Source organism: Trachypithecus francoisi, unplaced genomic scaffold (assembly GCF_009764315.1).
Source record: "Trachypithecus francoisi isolate TF-2019V2 unplaced genomic scaffold, Tfra_2.0 Lachesis_group9, whole genome shotgun sequence".
Classification (NCBI taxonomy): domain Eukaryota; kingdom Metazoa; phylum Chordata; class Mammalia; order Primates; family Cercopithecidae; genus Trachypithecus; species Trachypithecus francoisi.
The window spans coordinates 75,513,048-75,537,818 of record NW_022681474.1 but is presented as its reverse complement, the minus strand read 5'-3'; the positions used below and the strand labels follow the sequence as shown (position 1 = coordinate 75,537,818).

Here is a 24,771-nt window from a genome sequence, read left to right as displayed (position 1 = left end):
ACAATATATGAACAAAACTAAAAGCTCAACAAATAGATATACATCTTAGAACCAAACAACTACTGAAGCTGAAGACTGCAGTGAATGAAATGAAAAATGCATCAGAGAGAGTCAACAGCAGATTCAGTCAAGCAGAAGAAAGGATCTGTGAACTCAAATACAAAGCATTTGAAATTATCTAGTCAGAGAAGAAAAAAGAAGAAAGCTTATGGGATGTATGGGATACCATCAGGAGAAATAATATATGCAATATGAGAGTCTTCAAAGGAGAAAGGAAAGAAAAGGGCAGAAATCTTACTTAAATAAATAATGACTGAAAACTTTCCATATTGTGGGAAAGATATGGCTATCCAGGTTATGAGACTCAAAGGTCCTCAAACAGGTTCAAACAAAATAAAACTTCACCAAGACACATAATCTTTTCTTTTTTTCCTATACTTTATTGTCTAGGGTACATGTGCACAATGTGCAGTTTTGTTACATATATATACATGTGACATGTTGGTGTGCTGCACCCATTAACTCGTCGTTTGCATTAGGTATATCTCCTAATGCTATCCCTCCCCCGGCCCCACACCCCACAACAGGCCCCAGTGTGTGATGTTACCCTTCCTGTGTCCAAGTGTTCTCACTGTTCAGTTCCCAGCTATGAGTGAGAAGATGAGGTGTTTGGTTTTCTGTTCTTGCGATAGTTTGCTGAGAATGATGGTTTTGAGCTTCATCCATGTCCCTACAAAGGACATGAACTGATCCTTTTTTATGGCTGCATAGTATTCCATGGTGTATATGTGCCACATTTTCTTAATCCAGTCTGTCACTGATGGACATTTGGGTTGGTTCCAAGTCTTTGCTATTGTGAATAGTGCCACAGTAAACATATGCGTGCATCTGTCTTTATACCAGCATAGTTTATAATCCTTTGAGTATATACCTAGTAATGGGACTGCTGGGTCAAATGGTATTTCTAGTTCTAGATCCTTGAGGAATTGCCACACTGTCTTCCACAATGGTTGAACTAGTTTACAGTCCCACCAACAGTGTAAAAGTGTTCCTATTTCTCCACATCCTCTCCAGCACCTGTTGTTTCCTGACTTGTTAATGATTGCCGTTCTAACTGGTGTGACATGATATCTCATTGTGGTTTTGATTTGCGTTTCTATTATGGCTAGTGATGATGAGCAGTTTTTCATGTGTCTGTTGGCTGCATAAATGTCTTCTTTTGAGAAGTATCTGTTCATATCCTTTGCCTACTTTTTGATGGTGGTGTTTTTTTCTTGTAAATTTGTTTGAGTTATTTGTAGATTCTGGATATTAGCCCTTTGTCAGATGAGTAGATTGCAAAAATTTTCTCCCATTCTGTAGGTTGCCTGTTCACTCTGATGGTAGTTTCTTTTGCTGTGCAGAAGCTCTTTAGTTTAATTAGATCCCATTTGTCAATTTTGGCTTTCGTTGCCATTGCTTTTGGTGTTTTAGACATGAAGTCCTTGCCCATGCCTATGTCCTGAATGGTATTGCCTAGGTTTTCTTCTAGGGTTTTTTATGGATTTTGGTCTAACATTTAAGTCTCTAATCCATCTTCAATTAATTTTTGTATAAGGTGTAAGGAAGGGATCCAGTTTCAGCCTTCTACATATGGCTAGCCAGTTTTCCAAGCACCATTTATTAAATAGGGAATCCTTTCCCCATTTCTTGTTTTTGTCAGGTTTGTAAAAGATTAGATGGTTGTAGATGTGTGGTATTATTTCTGAGGACTCTGTTCTGTTCCATTGGTCTATATCTCTGTTTTGGTACCAGTACCATGCTGTTTTGGTTACTGTAGCTTTGTAGTATAGTTTGAAGTCAGATAGTGTGATGCCTCCAGCTTTGTTCTTTTGGCTTAGGACTGTCTTGGTTATGCAGGCTCTTGTTTGGTTCCATATGAACTTTAAAGTAGTTTTTTCCAATTCTGTGAAGAAACTCATTGGTAGCTTAATGGAGATGGCATTGAATCTATATTACCTTGGGCAGTACGGCCATTTTCACAATGTTGATTCTTCCTATCCATGAGCATGGAATGTTCTTCCATTTGTTTGTGTCCTCTTTGATTTCACTGAGCAGTGGTTTGTAGTTCTGTTGAAAAGGTCTTCACATCCCTTGTAAGTTGTATTTCTAGGTATTTGATTCTCTTTGAAGCAATTGTGAATGGGAGTTCACTCATGATTTGACTGTTTGTCTGTTACTATTGTGTAGGAATGCTTGTGATTTTTGCACATTGATTTTGTATCCTGAGACTTTGCTGAGGTAGCTTTATCAGTTTAAGGAGATTTTGGGCTGAGACAATGGGGTTTTCTAAATATACAATCATGTCATCTGCAAATAGGGACAATTTGACTTCCTCTTTTCCTAATTGAATACCCTTTATTTCTTTCTCTTGCCTGATTGCCCTGGCCAGAACTTCCAACACTATGTTGTATAAGAGTAGTAAGAGAGGGAATCCCTGTGTTATGCCAGTTTTCAAGGGCAATGCTTTCAGTTTTTGCCCATTCAGTATGATATTGACTGTGGGTTTGTCATAAATAGGTCTTACTATTTTGAGATATGTTCCATCAATACCGAATTTATTGAGAGTTTTTAGCATAAAGGGCTGTTGAATTTTGTCAAAGGCCTTTTCTGAATCTATTGAGAAAATCATGTGGTTTTTGTCTTTGGTTCTGTTTATATGCTGGATTACATTTATTGATTTGCATATGTTGAACCAGCCTTGCATTCTGGGGATGAAGCCCACTTGATCATGGTGAATAAGCTTTTTGATGTGCTGCTGGATTCGGTTTGCCAGTATTTTATTGAGGATTTTTGTATCGATGTTCATCAGGGATATTGGTCTAAAATTCTCTTTTTCTTGTTGTATCTCTGCCAGGCTTTGGTATCAGGATGATGTTGGCCTCATAAAATGAGTTAGGGAGGATTCCCTCTTTTTCTATTGATTGGAATAGTTTCAGAAGGAATGGTACCAACTCCTCCTTGTACCTCTGGTAGAATTCGGCTGTGAATCCGTCTGGTCCTGGACTTTTTTTGGTTGGTAGGCTATTAATTATTGCCTCAATTTCAGAGCCTGCTATTCGACTGTTCAGGGATTCAATTTCTTCCTGATTTAGTCTTGGAAGAGTGTATGTGTCCAGGAAATTATCCATTTCTTCTAGGTTTTCTAGTTTATTTGTGTAGAGGTGTTTGTAGTATTTTCTGATGGTGGTTTGTATTTCTGTGGGGTTGGTGGTGATATCTCCTTTATCATTTTTTATTGCGTTTATTTGATTCTTCTTTCTTTTCTTCTTTATTAGTCTTGATAGTGGTCTATCAATTTTGTAGATCTTTTAAAAAAACCAGCTCCTTGATTCATTCATTTTTTGGAGGGTTTTCTGTGTCTCTATCTCCTTCAGTTCTGCTCTGATCTTAGTTATTTCTTGCCTTCTGCTAGCTTTTGAATGTGTTTGCTCTTGCTTCTCTAGTTCTTTTAATTGTGATGTGAGGGTGTCAATTTTAGATCTTTCCTGCTTTCTTTTGTGGGCATTTAGGGCTATGAATTTTGCTCTACACACTGTTTTAAATGTGTCCCAGAGGTTCTGGTATGTTGCATCTTTGTTCTCTTTGGTTTTAAGAACATCTTTATTTCTGTTTTCATTTTATTATGTACCCAGTAGTCATTCAGGAGCAGGTTGTTCAGTTTCCGTGTAGTTGAGCAGTTTTGATTGAGTTTCTTAGTCCTGAGTTCTAGTTTGATTGCACTGTGGTCTGAGAGACAGTTTGTTATAATTTCTGTTCTTTTACATTTGCTGAGGAGTGCTTTACTTCCAACTATGTGGTCAATTTTGGAATAAGTGTGATGTGGTGCTGAGAACAATGTATATTCTGTTGATTTGGGGTGGGGAGTTCTGTAGATGTCTATTAGGTCTGCTTGGTGCAGAGTTGAGTTCAATTCCTGGATATCCTTGTTAACTTTCTGTCTCGTTGATCTGTCTAATGTTGACAGTGGGGTGTTAAAGTCTTCCATTATTATTGTATGGGAGTCTTAGTCTCTTTGTAAGTCTCTAAGGACTTACTTTATGAATCTGGGTGCTCCTGTATTGGGTGCATATATATTTAGGAGAGTTAGCTCTTCTTGTTGGAGTGATCCCTTTACCATTATGTAATGGCCTTCTTTGTCTCTTTTGATCTTTTGTTGCTTTAAAGTCTGTTTTATCAGAGACTAGCATTGCAACCCCTGCCTTTTTTGTTTTCCATTTGCTTGGTAGATCTTCCTCCATCCCTTTATTTTGAGCCTATGTGTGTCTGCATGTGAGATGGGTCTCCTGAATACAGCAAACTGATGGATCTTGACTCTTTATCCAATTTGCCAGTCTGTGTCTTTTAATTGGAGCATCTAGCCCATTTACATTTAAGTTTAATATTGTTATGTGTGAACTTTATCCTGTCATGATGATGTTAACTGGTTATTTTGCTTGTTAGTTGATGCAGTTTCTTCCTAGCCTCGATGATCTTTACATTTTGGCATGTTTTTCCAGTGGCTGGTACCTGCTGTTCCTTTCCATGTTTAGTGCTTCATTCAGGAGCTCTTGTAGGTCAGGCCTGGTGGTGACAAAATCTCTCAGCATTTGCTTAAGACACTTAATATTATTGTCAGTAATCAATGACAGAAAATTTTGAAAGTGCAAGAGAAAAGAGACTCGTCACACTTAAAAGAACTTCAATAAGATTATCAGTTGACTTCTCAGCTGAAATCCCATGGGTCACGAAGGAGTGGGATGATACACTCAAAGTGATGAAAGGAAAAAACTGTCTTTCAATGGTACTTTACTCAGCAAAGCTGTCCTTTGTAAAGGAAGGAGAGATGAAAATTATCCCAGACAGACAAAAGCTAAGAGAGTTCATCACCACTAGAACTGCCTTGCAAGAAATGCCAAACGAAATTATTCAAGCTGAAATGAAAAGACACAAATGAGTAGCACGAATGTATGGTATTTTTACTGTCTGTTAAAAATAAATATGCAGTCAAATCCAAAATACTCTAATATTTGTAATGATGGTGTTTAAATTCATTTTAACGCTAGTATAAATGTTAAAAGACAAAAATATTAAACATAACTGTAGCTCCGCCAATGTTAATGGATATACAGTATAACAAAACTAAATCGTAACATCAAAAACATAAAATGGGGAGTGAAAGTGTAGAGTTACCAGCTTCAAATAGACTCATAACTATAAGATATTTTGTGTAACCCCATTGTAACATCAAAACAGAAATCCATAGTAGATACACAAAAGATAAAGAATCAAACCATACCACTATTGAAAATCAAGAAATTACAAAGGAAGATACCAAGAGAAGTATAAAGGAACCAAAGAACTACAAAACAATCAGAAAACAACAAAATGACAATAGTAAGTCCACAATTTAATGTTATTCAGCCTTAAAAAAGGGGCATACTGCCATTTGTGACAACATGGATGAACCTGGAGGACGTTATGCTAAGTGAAATAAACCAGATACAAACAGACAAATACTGCATAATATAACTTATTTGTCAAACCTCAAAAGTTGAACTCATAGAAACAGAGAGTAGAATTGTAGTAACAGGGATTGAGTGTGAGGACAATGGGGAGATGTTGGTCAAAGAAAGGTTGACCTTTTCATTTGTAAGATGAATAAGTTTTGGAGATATAATGTACAATGTGGTGACTATAGTTCATAATATACCCTTGAAATTTGCTAACAGGGTAGATTTTAAATGCCCTCAACACACACACACACACACACAGACACACACACACACACACATACACAGAGGTCAGTATGTGAAGTGATAGATATGTTAACATGATTGTGGTAATGGTGTTATAATGTATATGTGTATGTATGTGTGTGTGTATATATATATACACACACACATATATATATCAAATCACAGTATATACCTTAATAGATATACTTTTTGTCAATCACTCCTAAGCTTAAAAACTCACCATCTTCAAAGCAATCACTCCTTTTATGCCCACATTTCATCAGGGAATGATTTTGTCCCATTAAGTACCATTTCCCATATATTGTTTGATTTAAAGATTTCTGTTTCCCCCATCTTTTCATTGTGCACTCTGAACTACTATTGGCCCAACTATATTTACATAAACAGTTCTAAACTTAAGGATCAATTATTGTTATTTTTGTTTAGAAAATGTTTTTGTGAATATCGATGGCTTTTTCTTTTGAGATTGCACTGTATTAATATAGTATACTTTACTAACTGTACCTTATTTATATTTTACCAGCTAGGGAGCTGAGAGGAACTCAAAATATCCAAGACTTTGGGCCTAAATTTCTAAAAATGGTCATTAAAATAGGAAGTATTAAAGGAGTGTGGGTTGTGGACTTTTGTACTGATTAGCGTGAACATTTGAAAAGCGTAAAAGTAGTGCTGCAAAATATTTCAGGTTTACGTATCTTTATTATATGTTCAGTCAGAGCTATCAAAAACACTTCTTACAGTTTTAATTATAATTGCAAAATAAATATTTTATAAAACTTTCTGAGTAATCTTTTATAATCTTTAGCGGATATAAGTTCATTTAATTTATTTAGAAGTGTTGCATAAAACTCCTTTCCTATATTTTCTAATATGTAAGTATCATTGAGAGGCTCTGTTGTGAAAAAGTACATATTGTAGAAATGTTAGGAATTTGTGGTAAATTAGTCTTCATTGATTTTTCAGGTTTTAGAATTTCTATTGCAGTCATAATATTCTAGTCTGACCTTTTTTCTTCTTTTTTTTTTTTTTTGAGAGAAGCAATGAGATGATGGCAAAGTGTATATGTCCCATTTTTTATTGCTTTTAATCAAATGTTACTTTCTCATAAACTGCAGAGTGAACCTTTCTCCACCGAGTAATTATGCTGATATGTTGTACATTCTTAATACTCCTTAAAAGTGAGGGAAAATAAACATATCAAATGTCAAATAGCATGTAAAAATTTCTCTACTAATCTAAGAATAAGAGTTATATGTTTGGATTCCCTTGATCATATCTCTCTTGTTGGTACCAACAACCCAATAGGAATTTACCGTAAAAAAAAATCCACACAAACACTGATATAATACAACTAATATAAGACATTTTCTTATAATTTATACTAAAACTATAATAAAAACGTTGTTTATACTTAATGGGACAATCCAGGGAGGGAAAGAATACAGGGCTGAACACCAGTTCATATGAGAAGGCTCTGAGGTTTTGGTCGTTAAAAGTCACTCTGCACCAGCATGTGATGTGTCTGCAGTGCTGTTATAAATGCCATTTTAGGCAGATTTGACAGAGGGATTGGGAAGTTACATAGACCTGTTGGGCTCTGCTAATCAGAAAACATCTCTAAAAAGATATAAGAAGAAATAAGAGCTGAAATGGTAACTATTGTCATAATCCTTTGTTTAGTTACTAATAACTAACATTTATGGAGTATTTACTGTGTCGAAGACACTGCTAAGCCCATTATGTTATCTTATTTAATCCTTACAACAATCTATTTTTATGGACACCTACTGTATTCCATAGCCCGTGGTAGAGATTAAGGATTCAAAAAATTAAAATTGCCTGGCTTAGAGTCAGTTCGCAGAAGGAACCACCAAGAGAAGTAGGGTGAGTGAGTGCCCAAGGAAAAAGTGATTGAGAATATAGCAGTTGGTAAAGCTGTGACAGAGTCTGAAGGGCTGTCATGGATATGCTAAGGGGATGACATTTTTAATGTAGAGGAAGGGGGAATAAAGGCACAAAAATTAGGAGGAAACATATCAGTCACTCTAGTGAAATCCAGATAGTTATCTAATGCTTGTGTTTTAAAACTTGGTACATAGTCTGTTTTGTGAGGGGTATAAAAACTGGGCACAGTGTCTCCCATCAGATCATAGGGCCTACAAACTGATGACGACAGGTATATGGATAATGGGGTAGCATGCAATAGGCCTGTTAAAGGACCAAGCAGTGTCATGGGAAACCAGCAGAGGTAGAGATTTACTTTGCACTGGAGGGATCTGACAAAACATGACATTTGTGTTAACCTTAATGTGCTGAGGATTGGACAGATGGAGCCAAAATAACAGTGCAGTATCCAGTGGTTTCAGGAAGAAAAGCATGAAGATAGGAAATTATAGGACATTTTGGTGCAATGGTGAGTATTTTGGTTTGGTTGTAGTGTGAATTTTATGAAGGAAATAATGGAAGAGAAAGCTAGACAGCTGGGCACAGTCCTGATCATGAGGTCTTTGAAAACCACAGCAGACAGTTTGCCATCTTAATTCTGTGTAATTGGGAAATCATTGAAGGCTTTTGGGGAGAAAGATGGTTTTAAGGAAATGATTTTTTAACAGATCACCTTTGCTTTTTGATAAAATAGTTTTCTTACTGTTACTAAAAATGTGTCAGATTAGATGATAGTTTAGGAGGAACGTTACATAGAAGGAAGCATGCCAGGAGTGGGAAGTTTTTAAATCTGTGCTCATTTACTGGCTTGGATCATGGTGTCATCTTGACTGTGACTCCAGTTTCTAGGAGTGTCTGGCCCATGGTAGGCATTCGGTGAGCCTTGGGGAAGGGTGTAGAGGACAGATAGAACTTCAAGTTCTATTCCAGGTCCGAAGTTCTTTGATATAATTCCAGAAGTTAACATAGCTTCTGAAACAAGATTTCATAAAAAGATCTAATTCTGTGGCCAAAGTATAAAAGTTGTTGGATTTTAACTCCAATAAAATATACAAGTTTTTTTTTTTTTTTTAAAGCGAGAGTTAAACAACAATTAGATTCAGTTGTGGCTTCTGTCACATGCCTCTATTCTTACTGTTTTCCCCCGTGTCTCTCATGATAACTGAAAGGAAGTAATGATTAACTCAAATTTGGTGTTGTCCTATTGATTAGCTTTCACATTTTAAATATAATTGCTGACATTATATTAAAAAATATAATTGTTGAAAATTTCTGAACCAAAGATAAATACCAGCTTGTAGTATGCCATACCAAAACTGAACACTTGAAGGTTTCAAGATCTGTTCCCTGAATGTCCGCAAAATTCCACACTACTTACAGCAGGACTTAGCTTTCTTAGCCTTTCTGAGAATCTGTAGATGCACTCAGAAAAGTTTACCAACACACGTGTACATAGCCTTTGGATGCAGTTATAGGCCGGCTTGTTTACAGGCCTCATGAAGATAATCAATAGGCACCCCCACACCTCAGTAGGAAGCAAATTCAGTGGTTACGGAAATCTCACTTCAATGTATTTTAGGTTGTCACCAAAAAGATGTGTACCGCGTATCTCTTTAAAACAATGCTTTTTGAGATGGAACATACAAATAAATGCCTTTAGAGGTAAAAGTTGTATGGGAGCCAAGAAAATATTAAAGAAATTCAAAAATGCTGCTGATCCACACATATTTCTTAAAGATCCTATAAACAGTACAACACATTTATCAAGGAACATTTGAAGGTGCCAAGATACTTCCAGTAATAAGTGTGATTATAAGATTAAAATGCATTTGCATAGCCTTTCGGGAAGTGGAGGAGGGATACAAGGAGAGAAAATAAAGAGGAAACTGCATTAATGATTCTCTACTGTAGTTTTGAAGTTGACTTTTATTGAACAATAAGTTAGAAAAACACCAATTTTTCTAAAAAAGTGTATGCTAAGACCTAAGGAATATTATTTTTAACCTATCGAAAGTATGGAATTGACCTGCTAAAAGTTAGTGCTTCTGTGAAGAAAGGAGACCAACACAAATCTTCACCACCCCAACCCCAACCCCTGCCCACACACTTCCTCATTAAAAGAAGAAAGGAATTGGTGGAATGAGTGTGGTATCAGGCTCACTCTGCCAGAAAACAGAGTTAACTCCAAATGGTTTAAGAAACTCTTAACAACGGGGCTGTTTACAGTAGACAGGGTTAAGTGAGCAGGCAATGGCTATAAATAGATGATGAGGCACAAAAACTGGCAACAGCTGGAAGCCATTATCATCACTGAAGGGGCAAGGGGAGGACAAGGTATTGTGGGAGCCCAGTGAAAAAGGAAACTGCCAAGAGACTACTCAGTGGAATTGTAGTCATGGAGCCATGCAGCCACTGCCAGGGGTGCTGGTCCAGCTTACTGGGCATGAAGCGGGGTAGAGCCAAAGACAGAATAGCCCCAGGGCAGCAGCAAATGGCGCATAACCAGGTACCGTTCTCAACTCTTGGACTTCTCTGCTGAGAAGACAAAATATCTTTTAAGTTGCCATCCTGGTGAAACTATTTGTTCTGTGAGGTTTATATTGCTTACGTTAATAGGCGGCTTAATCACACACCCTGAGAATGATACCCAAATACTGCTTTTCTAAATGTCCTTGTTTGGGAGACATTGGAAAATTCTTTAAAGAAAGAGCAATATACCCCCACTACCAGGATTGTCCTTTTCTTCCATTTATTCCAGAAACCATTACTGCAGGAAAAGAGAGATGTTGCCATAAATGTTTGAAAGAATTCCTTGTGTAGTTAGTGGTGGCCATAAACATATGGCCTTCACTAACTGTTTGTCCTGTGTTCCAACCTTGTCTTTCCATGACAGTTAACCCCATCATTACAGTTTCACTGGGGGATTCTGTATTCAGAGCCAAAGTATATCAGTAAAATATTAAAAGTAACAGCACAACAAATAAAAAGAGATAAAGTTGAGAAACTGCATGGCAAAAAGCCTGTCACGGAATTGTAGAGAAGAAAGAGGGAACTTTTTTTTTTTTTAAATCTAATTGAGAAAGCATTGTTGTCATTATTGCTAACATTTAAAGGTCTTAATTTTTAATGGAATTCTTGAAACATTGTACTTGGGAAAACAGGAAGTTCTGGCTTGAATACATTTTGTTTTAAAGTACAAGGATGTAATTTGAGTGAATTTATCTCAGACTTTACAGATGATCTTTTAAGGTTTGAGTATTTTTCTGCATTATAAAAGTATAATTGTTCATAATGGAAAATACAGAAGAGCTTAGAGCATAAAATAAAATAGAAATTACCCGTGACTCTGTTGCTTAGAAGTAATCACTATTAATTTGGTTTTCTTCTCTTCTTCTTAATATATCTGCATTCTTAAAATTATGATATTGTGATCCTTCATTAATATTTCCAGGCCGGGCGCGGTGGCTCAAGCCTGTAATCCCAGCACTTTGGGAGGCCGAGACGGGCGGATCACGAGGTCAGGAGATCGAGACCATCCTGGCTAACACGGTGAAACCCTGTCTCTACTAAAAATACAAAAAACTAGCTGGGCGAGGTGGCGGGCGCCTGTAGTCCCAGCTGCTCGGGAGGCTGAGGCAGGAGAATGGCGTGAACCCGGGAGGCGGAGCTTGCAGTGAGCTGAGATCCGGCCACTGCACTCCAGTCCAGGCGACAGAGCGAGACACCGCCTCAAAAAAAAAAAAAAAAAAAAAAAATATTTCCAAATTACTTTCCAGATTTTCTCCACTGGTTTTTATTTCCACCAAAAGTATGGGAATTTAACTGTATCCTTGTTGAGCTTGTAATTTTAAAGACCTTTGCCGATTTTATTTTAAAAAGTGATTTAAGAAGGTTGAACTTTATTCATAATTACATATTTACTTACCATTTTGTATTGAATTATTTATCCATGTCTTTTGCCCATTTCCCTAAGAGACAATTAGTATTTTTTTAAAATTATTTTTAGGAGTTCTTTGTATGGAAAGAAATTTCAGAAGATCATCTTTCTTGTTAGAAAAGATAGGACTAATTGGTAACCCTTATCAGGTGATTATTTGTTGCAATTTTTGATGCCTTCTTGCTTTTAGAAAAACCAGTTTTAAAGAACTAAGCTCAAAATTTTTGTTATTTAAGATATTTAAGGGCTGGGTGCCGTGGCTCATGCCTGTAATTCCAACACTTTGGGAGGCCAAGGTAGGAGAATCACTTAAGGCCAGGAGTTTGAGACCAGCCTGACCAACATGGAGAAACTCCATCTCTACTAAAAAATAAAAAAATTAGCCTGGCATGGCGGCGTGCAACTGTAGACCCAGCTACATGGGAGGCTGAGGCAGGAGATTCACTTGAATCTGGGAGGCGGAAGTTGCAGTGAGCTGAGATTGTGCCACTGCGCTCCACCCTAGGTGACAAAGTGAGACTCTGGCTCGGGGAAAAAAAAAAAAGAAGACATTTAAGCAGGAACATTGCCTTTGGATAAGTGCTTGATGAATTCTGACTTAGAACAATTTCTAAGATACTATTCTTAAGAAAAATAAAGGATTGTTTTGAAGTTATTTGACAATTAAAACTTTATTCCCATCTCCTCACCAAAGATACAAATCTCTTAGGACTGAGAAATTAGGATCCTTCATTCCTATTTTATGAGAAAAATAAATAATACACAGTTGGGGTGAGGAATAATGCACAGTTGGGGAGAGGAATGGGCATATTGTACCACTATATGTGGCATCTATTAACAGCTGTTGTTAAGTTAGTCTGTAGAAAGTGGGAGTGAGAAGAAGGCAGATAGGCATTTTCCAAATGATAATTTTCTTTAGGGATCACTTACCTAATATTAGGCCCTTTGAATTTTTGTAAAGATTACCAACTTTGAGATCACGAACAAGCTTGAAACACAGTCTTTAACACACAGAGTCAATTGAACCCATAATTGGGCTCTTTAGTGTAACATATAAAACTTATATGTAACAAGTGTAACATATAAAACAAAGATGAGAAAGGTGAAGAATTTTAATGTCAGTCTCAAGTTGGTAAGTTATTTTTAGAATCGAATTCCTAAAGGTTTTGCTGTTTCCTGCATGTACCTGTAATTGTTCCTTGAATCTCTTCAAGAGACAGAATTTCCGGTTTCTAAATTCTTATCTGAGTAGGTCAGACATAAAGAGATCGTGCATATGGTATGATGTGGTCACCTTTTTATGTATGGGACTTTCTTAGTCTAATGTGTGTGAGCTCTTAAATGCATCGTGTCTTACTCTGTAACAGCAACCAGCAGTTGTGTGTTAAGATTTTTCACGAAGAGTCCCAGCTGTTGTAAAAAGGAACAATCTGCCCTCGCCACAGATTACAGTGCTTTGGGTCTAGACTGCAGGCAATACTTCTGGGACCTGTCCTGCACACTGTGAACATCAGTATTCCTGGGAGAGAGAAGGCAGATTAGTCACTTCTGGCTCTTAGAAGTTCTTGCATAACTTGCTGTTATCTCAGTACAATTTCCTGGGGGTGCTTTATCCTGGCATGTGCCTCTACCCCTACTTCAGTGCCCCCTCCTTTATCAAAAGGACCATTGAGTATTGGACTGGGATGCCATTGCCATTGCAGAGGGCTGGTATTGTTTCCTCCTCTTCATCCTGGGTCCTCGCATTATTGTTTTTGCCATGTAGGGTGTCTTGGCTTTGTTTCCACTATCACAAGCATTGCCCATCTCCCACTCATACTTATGTCAGCGACCTCCCTTGCAATAACCTAGCACTACCCATGCTTTCTGTAGAATTGTTATGTACAAACCATTCTGATGATTCCAGATTTCCTCCTGGCACTTCATTTTCTTTCCTCCCCTTCCCAGAATCCTCTTCCTTATCTCTGGAATATAGAGCTCAGATGCCAAGAGGCTGCGGGAAACTAACTGAGTTAGGCTTTGTGTTTCTTTCTTTCTCCCCGCTCCGTGTTCCCAAGCTGATTTCTCTTGTGCTTTAGATTTTTCTCTGCCCTCCTTCTATCTGAACAGCAACTTTGAGATTATGTTTGGGGTTTAGTTTACACTGTATAGGACAAAGTGGTTTATAAGATAAGGTAGTTTATCCTTTTCCAATTCTCACACTCCTTAAATACATCTGTTGTTGATTATTTCATCTGGTATGCCTTGATTTTTGCTTTCTACTTTGTTTGCATTTCATTGTTCTTCTCTGAGATTATTCTAGGCTTTTTTGCTGAGCCCCCATAACTCTGTTTCTGATTAAGTAAACACCTTTGATAAGTCACAGTGGAATCTTAACACAAATTGGCATGTGCACAATTTACCTTTTCTCTCCATTAAGCTGCATTTGCTCCTGAAGTTGAAAAGTTAGTGGAGAATAGTTCTAATAGCACAGCATCCTTGTATTTTAAACTCTTCCATTGCTGATTATATTGGAAATACTGGTATTCCATCACCAAAAGCTCTCATTTATCTTCCAGCTAGTTTTGAATTTTCTCAAGTTGGTAGCTCTTTTCTATCCAATTGGTGAACTGTTCACAGTCTTCACCTTGGTATGTGAATGGACCTCCCACCCTTTTCCTTGCATTCAGCAAGAACCTGCCTGAAGTATTCATTACTGTAGCGATGAGGGCACCTGCTCCCCAATCATTGCCAAAGAGAGAGCTGAAAATGCCTTTGGAACTAGCCATACTTGCTTTCTTAAACTTTGCTCACATCACTCCTGCCACTACCGTGTCAAAAATACTCTTTCTCTGTTAAGTATTAAGTTTCATTCAGAAAAAAATAGAATCTTGATAGGAAGTTGCCATGGGACCTCATTGTGTATAGGTTGATATGGATACTAATGGGAACATTAATCTCATGAAAATTAGATTTTTGAATTTAAAATACATTTGTTTTTGCACTGCTTGCTGTCAGTTCCTCTCTTTTTTAGTTGACTAGTAAGGAGATTATTTTTTCGGTTTTAAAATAAGATGCTGGCTAGGTATGGTAGCTCAAGCCTGTAATCTTAGCACTTTGGGAGGCGAGTTGACGGATGGCTTGAGTTCAGGAGTTCGAGATCAGCCTGGGCAATGTGGTGAGGCCCCTCCCCCCCGATCTCTACAAAAAATTAGCCAGACATGGTGGCCCGTGCCTGTAGTCTCAGCTACTCGGGAGGCTGAGGTGGGAGGATCGTTTGAGCCCGGGAGGTGGCGGTTGCAGTGAGCTGAATTCACACCACTGCACACTAGCCTGGGTGACAGAAGAAGACCCTGTCTCAAAAAGTTAATTAATTAATTTAATAAGATACATAAGGATGATTTAATGCTTTATCCTAAAGCAATATACAGGTAACCCTTGAACAAGTAGGGCTCAGGGATGTTGACCTGCCACACAAAAAAACACACATAATTTTTGACTCCCCAAAAACTTTACTAATAGCCTGCTGTTGACCGGATGCCTACCAGTAACATAAAAGGTTGATTAGCATATATTTTGTGTGTTACATTTATTAGATACAGTAGTCTTAACACTAAATGAAGCTAGAGAAAAGAAATTTTATTAAGAAAATTCTAAGGGGGAGAAAATAGATTTACTGTTAAGTGGAAGTGGGTCATCATAAAAGTCTTCATCCACATCGTCTTCACATTGAGTAGCCTGAGGAAGAGGAATGGTGGGGGGAGTTGATCTTGCTGCCTTAGGGACAGCAGATAAATTCCAGCTGTAGTTGGACCCACATGGTTCAAATCCATGTTGTTCAAGGGTCAACTGTATTTGGTGTAGAGAATGCCTAGAGCAGGTGGATTTGTTCTTTATCCCGGTTGTATCACCTGACATGTTATGGCTGCTCACTAACATTTTGCTTTAACTATGTGTGGCTTGGGCTCTTTTACTCCTCTCTTGAAATATACTTTGCTTTTTTATTAGAATTCTTACTGTCAAAGAACATTCCTTGAAATAATCTGGAATCCATCTCACTGGCCACAAAATAAATGTGAAGTGCATAGGCTTCTAGTCATCCTGTTTGCTCTTTTAAAATCATTTCCAGTCAGGCTTCATAAGTCAGCTCAGGTGTTCTCCATCTCTTGATAAGTATGTATTTTCATTGTAAAAAATGTGATATCGGTATGTTATTTGGCCCACATACAGTTTTTGTTCAAAAAAGAAAGTCAATTTCTTAAGAAACCAGGGGGAAACATGTTTCATCGTACAATATGGGCAGTGGTCAGTTGACTATGAGTAGAATTCACTTTTGCTGATCACCAAAGCGACTTGCCGACGTAATAGTCATCAAAATAGAAGCCATTTTAGATGGCTCAGATAGGGTTTGAAGTAGAATCTCGTCTTTGTAATGGGTTATCAATGCATTTGTTTTGTGCCTAAAAGCACATTATTCAGGAAATGCCAGTGGGGTGAACACTGCCTTTCATCCACTTTGATACAAAAATCACACATTCTTAAAATGTGCAAAATAAGAGGAAAGCCAGTTGTAGATGTGTCACCAAGATTTAGACTAGTTTAAGGTTCTTGGAAACATTTTAGCTTTTAAGTGAGCTACCCACCATAAGTTATCAAAAATTATAAAATAAAGTTGCTTATTAGTTGAAGAACCTTCTAGTACTATTTTATACCAAAGAAATTTACATTTATATGGAAATATAGCAGTGATCTGACTGAATTTCCTCATTTATTTTGTGAGGAAACTGTACTCGAGTGATTCAGTGACTTTTCCAAGGTGACAGAGCTTGTTTATGGCTAAATGCGATTCACTGTAGACACCACATATTTTCACCACATCATAAAGGAAATCTGCAGTCCATTGTGACGTCAAAGGTATTAAAAGTTAATACATTCTGTGTGATACATTCTGGCTTTTCTTAGCTTTTCCCTATATGATTCCAAGTGAACCAACGCCCTTGAGAAGGCTGGGGCTTTTTCTGACGCCTTTTTTTTTTTTTTTCCCTGAGATTTTTTCACAAAATTGTAAGCCTAGGGCTACATTCTTTCTTCCATAAAAATTTTGGCCATGATTACTTTGGAACTACTTACCGACTGTTGACATATTCCCAGTGGTTGCAAAGAATCTCAGAGGAAGTTGGAGCTGTGCCTTAGTGTTTGTCAACACTGGCCACTCTCGACAGATCCAGGCCCCAGGTAATGCCCGTCTTGATTATATTGTTTCAGAGGTAAAGCACTTTTGGAAGAAATCAAACTTGAAACAAATGTGAAAGAGCTCCACGCCAGGGGAAAGTAAATTCTGTCCACTCGTCGGTTTGACAGTTTTGTTTATGTACATAATATGTACCACAGCCATCCAGATTTGAAGCCATTTATAATATATGGAACTTTTCCCTGTAAACAAAAGTGCAGCTCTGATAGGATAACTTTTGTTTTGTTTTTGTTGTGAGTGGGAAGGCGGTCAAGGGATTTTCTATTGTTTTCTGTCTCTAAATGTACATGCCTAGGGTAGAAGAAATACTGTGAATTTAGGGGTTGAATCTTTTTCTCAGCAGCACTTAATCATGGAGACAGGAAAGTGGCTACAGATTGTTGATGAAAGATTGACTTAAATTCATCATGTGTCAATAGCACATTACTCTCTGTAGCATAATAAATGCAAATGGCTGACATGAGTATTTTCTGTAGATTTTGCTGTGGAATAGGAATGAAGTGGGAAGGAGGTTTAGGGGCCTGAAGAAAGAAGGAAGAGGCAATAAAATATTCACTAATGTTTCCAGGGGTGGGAATGTTTCCAAGGATGGAAAACCACAGAGTAGAAACCAGAGTACCAAGAGATAATCTTTTAAAAGCATAACTAAACTTCACATAAAGTCATAAAAACATTCAGTATTCTTACAATAAAGTAGAGAAAATAAAATTTAAATTTTAAATGTTAAAATACTTTATTTTTATTGAAAATACGGTTTTTAGCAAGGATCCTTATGACAACTGTTGCCTTGTTAAGTCCTTACAAATATCCAAATGAAAGTCACAAGAACCTTTGTGTTCAAAGGTTTAACATTTTTAAAAAGGAGCATTTTTTTTTTCTGTTTGGCATTATTCACATATAAAATACCCATTTCATATGCATGTCCATTACAGCTTCCTATTACTTAGTGAAGATTGGATTACCATCTGGTCACTTTCTCTTCCTTAGGATGACACCAGAGAGATGTGAGCAGACGGGTAGGACAGGAATCTAAAAACCAAAAATTGAGATGAATATCTAACAGTTTTTTGTATTTTTAAAGAGGTGCTAAGATCAGAATATGTGAGCTCAGAACTTTTTTGGAAAGTACAGGACACACAGTCACCTTGGATATGAGCTTTAGACTCTTTCTATAGACTTCCATCTCCTCTCTCTGTATTTAGCCATTTCCTAAATTATAGGTGCTACCTGTCCATTCAACAACAACTTATTGAGTATCTACCACTTGTTTGGCACCGTGGTAGTTACAAAACCAAATTAAACATGACCCCTGTGTTCAGGGAACTTGAGGCTTGGTTTTAAAGTAATAATATTTTTTTTAAAGAGTAAATGTCTCAAAACCTTCATGCCTAAATTGGAGTTCTTCAAGCAATTCATTTTGGGAGGGAGAAGCTCTACACTTATTTCCTATTTTTCTATTATACCATCCTCTAACCCTCTTTATAGCTGACTTTTTCCTCAATTTTATGTTTATTGATGTGGTTAATACTTTGACTTTTCTCTGTCAAGTATTTACAGAATGGATCTAAAGGAAATCTTAATCCCTTGTGGTATTACACAGACATGTTCGAATTGTAAACTGTTAACAGTCATTGAAAAACAGAGACCTATATTTCAGGAGTTGAAATCAATAAATTAAGATCAACCTGGAAAAAAGGACACATCTTGTATGCATCTTTTAAGCAAGAGCCAAAAAGGAAATGAGAAACACAATGCTGCTAGCCACTATCGCAGACTAAACTGGAATTTTGTCATGTTTGTTTTTCTCTGTCCTTGTTAAGCTTGACTATTTGAAGAACTACTTTCCAAAAAAGCACTGATTCAGACCCTGGAGGTAGATGTGTTACATGTTGGTGACTGTGCATGCATGCTCATGTACCTTTGTGCCCACCGATGATTTATATATTTGGCCACTAGATGGTGCCCTTTCACTTTGAATGAAAGTGTATTTTCTGTTGAGGCGTTTGCTTTTTATTTTGCTTGTTCTGTTGATGTGAAGATGGTGGAAAATCATCTCTCTTGATTTAAGAAAATCATATTCTCTCTTAAATCGGATATGAGGCTCCCTGTCCCTCTCTGTATACATAGGAATTTTAATGTGATCAACCTGTAAAGTAATAAATTTGTAGATTATCATACCATTCAAAACTTAGTTAATTTATTTTGTGGGAAAAATACAAATTTATTCTAAAGAAGCATTTTGTATAGTATGTATAGGACCAATACATAAATGACTACAATTGAAATATCTATGTGGTTTAATCTGCTGTTCAAGTTAACAGTCACTTGAAAAGCCAATAAAATGCCGATTACTGAGTTCTCAAGGCCCAGAAACCTGTATTTTAACAGCCATGTTTTGAGAAACACTGGGCTCTAATCACCCACAGTAGTAGCGAACATTTTCAGTAGAGGTTAACTTCATTGTCAGCCAACAGTAAACCAAAGTTAAGGATAGTTGAGAGTGAAAATTTGAAGGTAGACAGCTCTTTAAAACCTGATTGAAAGTAGACAGCAACTTGAAAACCTGATTGAAGAGGGAATTAAAGAAGCTAGTCCCCAACCTGAGGCTTTGACTGTGATATCTCCCTCTACCTGGAAGGTTCCAGCTCAGCCAAGTGTCTTACCTCCTTTAAGTTATGGACGAAATAAGAATTATTGAATAAAATGTTCTGTCTGTTTACTTAAGTGTGATAAAAGTTGGCTAGAGTGTAATAGAGAAAGGGCAGTCTTGGTTCTTGTTCGGATGCATTAGAGAGCAAGCAATGGGAATGAGATGCTGCTGGGCTCTCTCCTAACTTATGTCAGTCAGACACCCCTTGTGCCTTGCTGTTAGGCCCCTCATTTCATAATAACTGATGCTTAACATTTTGGAAAGTTTTAACTACTCTTAAGACCTTTGACCTTCACAGTGTCCCTGTGACAGGTTAAGTGTCAGGGGAGGGATTACAAAATAGGGTAAGGAAGGGTGCTTGAGACCACGAGCAGCCACCAGGAAAGGGTGGGGGCCGGAGGTGGTGACAGAGACTCAAATTAAGCACAGTTGCTGGACATCTCCCCGGGAGGCCAGAGGCATTCCTGAACTCTGAAGATTGGTGCACCATTGTTAACTGTGATTTTACCATCCTGGTCCTAACAGTGGGTAGCTTTAAGAAAAATGGTTTCCTCCCTTCTTTCCTTCCTCCCTCTTTTTTGGTGAGGGGAGTGGCAATTGCCCAATTGCAACATAAGAATATATGCTTTCTGTGGCATTTTCACCTGGGCTGTGGGATGGGGGTGGGAGATCACAGTGTCAGGGGAGTATGTGTGGTTTAGATAAAATCCCCAGCCAGTGATTGTCATTCCTTATCCTAGAGAATATATGCTTTAGGAGTTAAAGGATTCAGGCAGAACTGGTGGTAAATTGTGAAAGGTGTGAAACGTTCTCAGTAAACATTTACTGACTCTTTGCTGACTTGATGCATAGTACAGGACACAAAAGACTTAGACAAGAAGTCAGTACATAGTAGGCACTCAGTAAGGTTGAGACATGATCAGTGGTTATGATAATCATAATGAATTATCTCTATGTTATTCAGTTTTATCATAAAGTTAATGGGTATAGAACTTTTGACTTATCCTAGAATGATATTGGTCTGTGTCAGACTGACCTGTAAAATAAGGGAATACCTGGATTGCTGGGCAACTTGAAAACCTGATTGAAGAGGGAATTAAGAAGACTAGTCCACACCCTGAGGCTTTGGCTCTGATATCTCCCTCTACCTGGAAGGTTCCAGCTCAGCCAAGTGTCTTACCTCCTTTAAGCCTTTACTCAGATCTCCTTTTCTCTATGAAGTCTGATACTCCTCAAGACTCTCTCATAGCTGGTACTTCCTCATCTTTTTGTCTTGCTCTCCTTTTTCTTTTTTCATAACATGTATGTTCTGATTATCTAATTATTAATTAGTTAATGTGGACTAATTCTTTGTGGACAGGGATCTTTCTTCTTTACTTATCTATTCTCTCGTCCCTGGAACAGTGCCTGGCACATAGTAGAACAGAAGTACAGAAAAGTTTGGTGAATGAATGAATGCTTTTCTATAGAAAGTTTTGTGGCAGTAATAAACAATATTAGTCACTCAATACTAATTCTGGATAAATATTGAATTAAATATTCCTGAATGAAAGTTAAGATTTTTTTTTTTTCTATTAGCCTTCACTGTAGTGATGTCTTTTAAATTATTGCACAAAGTGTGGATTCAGAGTTCGAAGACATGGGATTATAATGTCCAAGCTCCTGAGTGGTTTTCTGGGACAAGTTACTAAACCACTCTGTGCTTTAGTTTCCTCTGTAAACAACCTCATGAATCTGTGCTGTAGATTAAGTGAATTGATGCACTTCAACCCTTAGAACAGGGCGGAGACTTGTAGCAGGAGCTCAATTAATAAATCCAGTTTATTAAAAATTATGCTATTTTTAATTTGCAATTATATGATATACTTATTTTGAAAAAAGAAATGTAAATTTAAATGGTTAAGCTAATTTTAAGGAAGAAAGTCACAGATAAATGAAAACTTGGGCATTTTCCATATTCCTGTTGTTACTACAATAACACACCTAGAATTTTATAATAATGATAAACTCCAAGTATTGAGTTTATTATGGAACCTCTTATGTTCTAAAGTCAATTTTAAAACAGAGTTTTTAAAACAATTTTAAACAGAGTTTGGGAGTTTCGCACAAGCCTTTTATTTCTTATTTCTTATAGATCCCCATATTAAGGTTTCTGGAAAGAAAGAAGATGTTAAAGAAGCCAAGGAAATGATCATGTCTGTCTTAGACACAAAAGTAAGTGAATGTTAAGGACACTCAGATGTCAGAACCTTGTCTCTGCAAGGGCTACTTCATGCCGTTATGAAAGAACCATTTGGAGAAGAAAAACCAGGAGAAAGTAATGGTGGGTTTTAAGATAAGCACATGTGATTCTACAGTGGATGTAAAGTTCTGTTTAATATTTGAATAGGTTCTCTCATGCTAGGTAATTGAACTATACATACACACAACTATATATACCTATATCTACATACATATGTATGTATTGTGTATGTATGTGTATATATGTACACATGTACATCTTCAGAAATAGAAATTGGCCCTGATTAATATAGAGTAAGTAATAAGGATTGTAGGAATTAGATTATTTGCTTTTATGATGTCAGTAGAATACCAAAATGATCTTCTACATAGCTCTGTGTTGGATGTGTGTAATGGCATGAAATTTGATGCTTTCTTTTTTGTGATCACGTGCTGTCTCTTTCTCTCTCTCTCTAATTATATGTATAGAGAGATAACAGGGAAATTTAAATATGTAAAAATTTATACTTATTTGTGAGAATTTATTTTCTTTAACAAACACATCTAAATCACTTATTGTATACCAGGTACTTATTGTATACCAGGCACTTTGCTAAGTACTCTACATTTTACACATATTAGTTTGTTTGATCCTCGTAACTGACTCAGCATAAAGGTATTAAGTAATTTGTTCAGGACCCTAGAGCCAGTTAAGTGGAGGGGTGGGATTCAAATCCAGGCTGTCTCATTCTTAACCACTTTGTTTTGCCACCTGGCATTTCATTAGAATCATCTCTGATCGCTTTTGTTTTAATTCTGTCTTTCTGTTCTTTGTTGGTTTTCTTCAAAATGGTTTTTAAAAAATTACTCCCCTGATAATTATTGAATAGTTTAGAATTTTCTTCGGGAAAAGGGGATTGATTTTTTGTGTGTGTTTTAAAGGTTAAACTGAAAGCACTAAACTTAAAAATCAAAATATATTTAATGGGCGTAAATTTAAAATTTAAGAATTCACAAGGTTAAAATTATTTTTAACATATTTTGATATTTTGATTTTACTTCTTAAAGACTGAATAATTTCAGTAGCAGTCTTCTAAATGAGAAAGGATTTTATGTCAGTCTTTATGATTTTACAGCACTAAATTCCCCAAATTAAATATAGTCCAATATGACCACAGCATTTTTATTTATTATGTCTTAAAAGTTTCCGTTTTGCTTTAATGTAACTAATGTACTTTGAATTTCTTTATTTAAGCCATTTTGTGGCCAGTTATCTGCACTTTGTGATCTCTTTCTCCCTTCTTTCTACCAGCAAGAGTAATAGATCTACTTTGTAAAGTTCAATATATAGTAATATAGGAGTTGTGAAAGCAGTGATTATAAAAACTTCCTTATTCACAGTTTTGAGGTTTATCATTTCTAGTTTTGTATCATCTTAGTTATACAGTCCCACTAGCATACATATCTTCAATCTTGTAATTGTGTTTTCATCTGCTTTTAGTTATTTGGATTAAATGTTTCATGAATAATGTCTTTAAACACAGACTGAGTAATTTATCTGTTAACTGTAGCTGACTTTATTTAAAGACTTCTTTCCCAAAAAATTGGTAAAAAATAAATTTTTCTATTTCTTCTGATAAATCTGTCTTAAAATGAGAATTTCTTTTTTCATAATCAGAGAAATGAATAGCAGGAGAACATTTATAGATTAAGATGATCTTATTAAGAAATTCATAATATTTCCCACTGACTCACTTTTTGCTAATACCATTCCCTTGAGGGAAAGGCATTTAGGATGTCATTCTTTTCTTTTTCATGCATCAAGTAATAATACATTATTTTCACATAGAGCAATCGAGTCACTTTGAAGATGGATGTTTCACACACAGAACATTCACATGTAATCGGCAAAGGTGGCAACAATATTAAAAAAGTGATGGAAGAAACTGGATGCCATATCCACTTTCCAGATTCCAACAGGAATAACCAAGCAGAAAAAAGCAACCAGGTGGTTTGTCTTTTCACATGAACTTTTATGGGATGAATTACAGCCTTAATTTTCAGTTTGCCTATCTTTTTTTGTGAGAGGTGAGACAAAAAAAAAAAAATCACATAGATGACATATAGTGTAGATTGTACAACTTGCTGCAAGGAGATTGAAGGTGCTTTGATTTTTTGAGGAGATGAGTTGTAGATGGGCCAGGTCTTGATCTTGAAATCATTGATAAAAAATAGTGGAAAATGTAATGGCCACAAAACAGAACCTTAAAGAAAGGCTGAGAGAGCATATCGTTTAGGACCTGGAAGCTTGCCTAGTCCAGAAACCTATCCATTGCCTGGTTCTGTCTACAGAGACCTAGAAGTAGGTACCTCCATGGCATACCAGATCACCTTCTGAGGAGCAGTGCATTCAATAGTGCCTGACTTCTTACATTGCCTTAATTATGTCTCTCTAGTTTATACACATTTGTGCTAGTTCTTCTGTTTGGCAGTCAATGGAACTCACCTGTCCTCATGCAAGCAGTTTCAGTACTTGAAGAACAGATAGTACTATTTGTGATATTTGGAAGTATTCTGTCTTCTAAACTAGTCACAATACTAGAAACTGTCACCCACAAAGATGAATAAGTAATCTTTTCTCTACAGGGACTAATGGTGACAGTGGGATGTGTGCATAAGAGACTAGACAGAAAGCTATAGTAAAAAGCAAAGACAATATTCAGATTATTTAAAAACGGGTATGGCATGACCATTGGCCCTAAGAGCAGTGTCCTGGAGCTCCTGTACCCCCAACTGCAATGCCAAGACTGACAGCTTGAGTCAGTGGGTCATGGGAAGGCCCAGGAGATTTCAGAAGAAATCTCCAGGTAGATGTTGGAGCAAAGAATATGTACCATCTTGTTTGGAAGAAGTTCACTATTTTCAGAACCTAGTGTATCTCTGTCATTGAATATTGATATGTATCTGGTATGCAGGGTGAAAATGCAGTGAACAAGAGTAATTAGAAAGAGGG

General features: G+C 36.8%; 1 protein-coding gene across 4 annotated transcripts in view; it reads left to right on the top strand.

Annotated features, from left to right (window-relative positions):
* The window catches only part of BICC1 (BicC family RNA binding protein 1), a 332,167-nt gene that overhangs the window by 262,742 nt on the left and 44,654 nt on the right, over positions 1–24,771 (top strand). For all 4 annotated transcript variants that reach the window (XM_033208725.1, XM_033208724.1, XM_033208726.1 and 1 more), the window contains 2 exons: positions 21,673–21,752; positions 23,608–23,766. In XM_033208725.1, the coding sequence (XP_033064616.1) occupies positions 21,673–21,752; positions 23,608–23,766 (239 nt within the window). The remainder of the gene's footprint in view (positions 1–21,672; positions 21,753–23,607; positions 23,767–24,771) is intronic.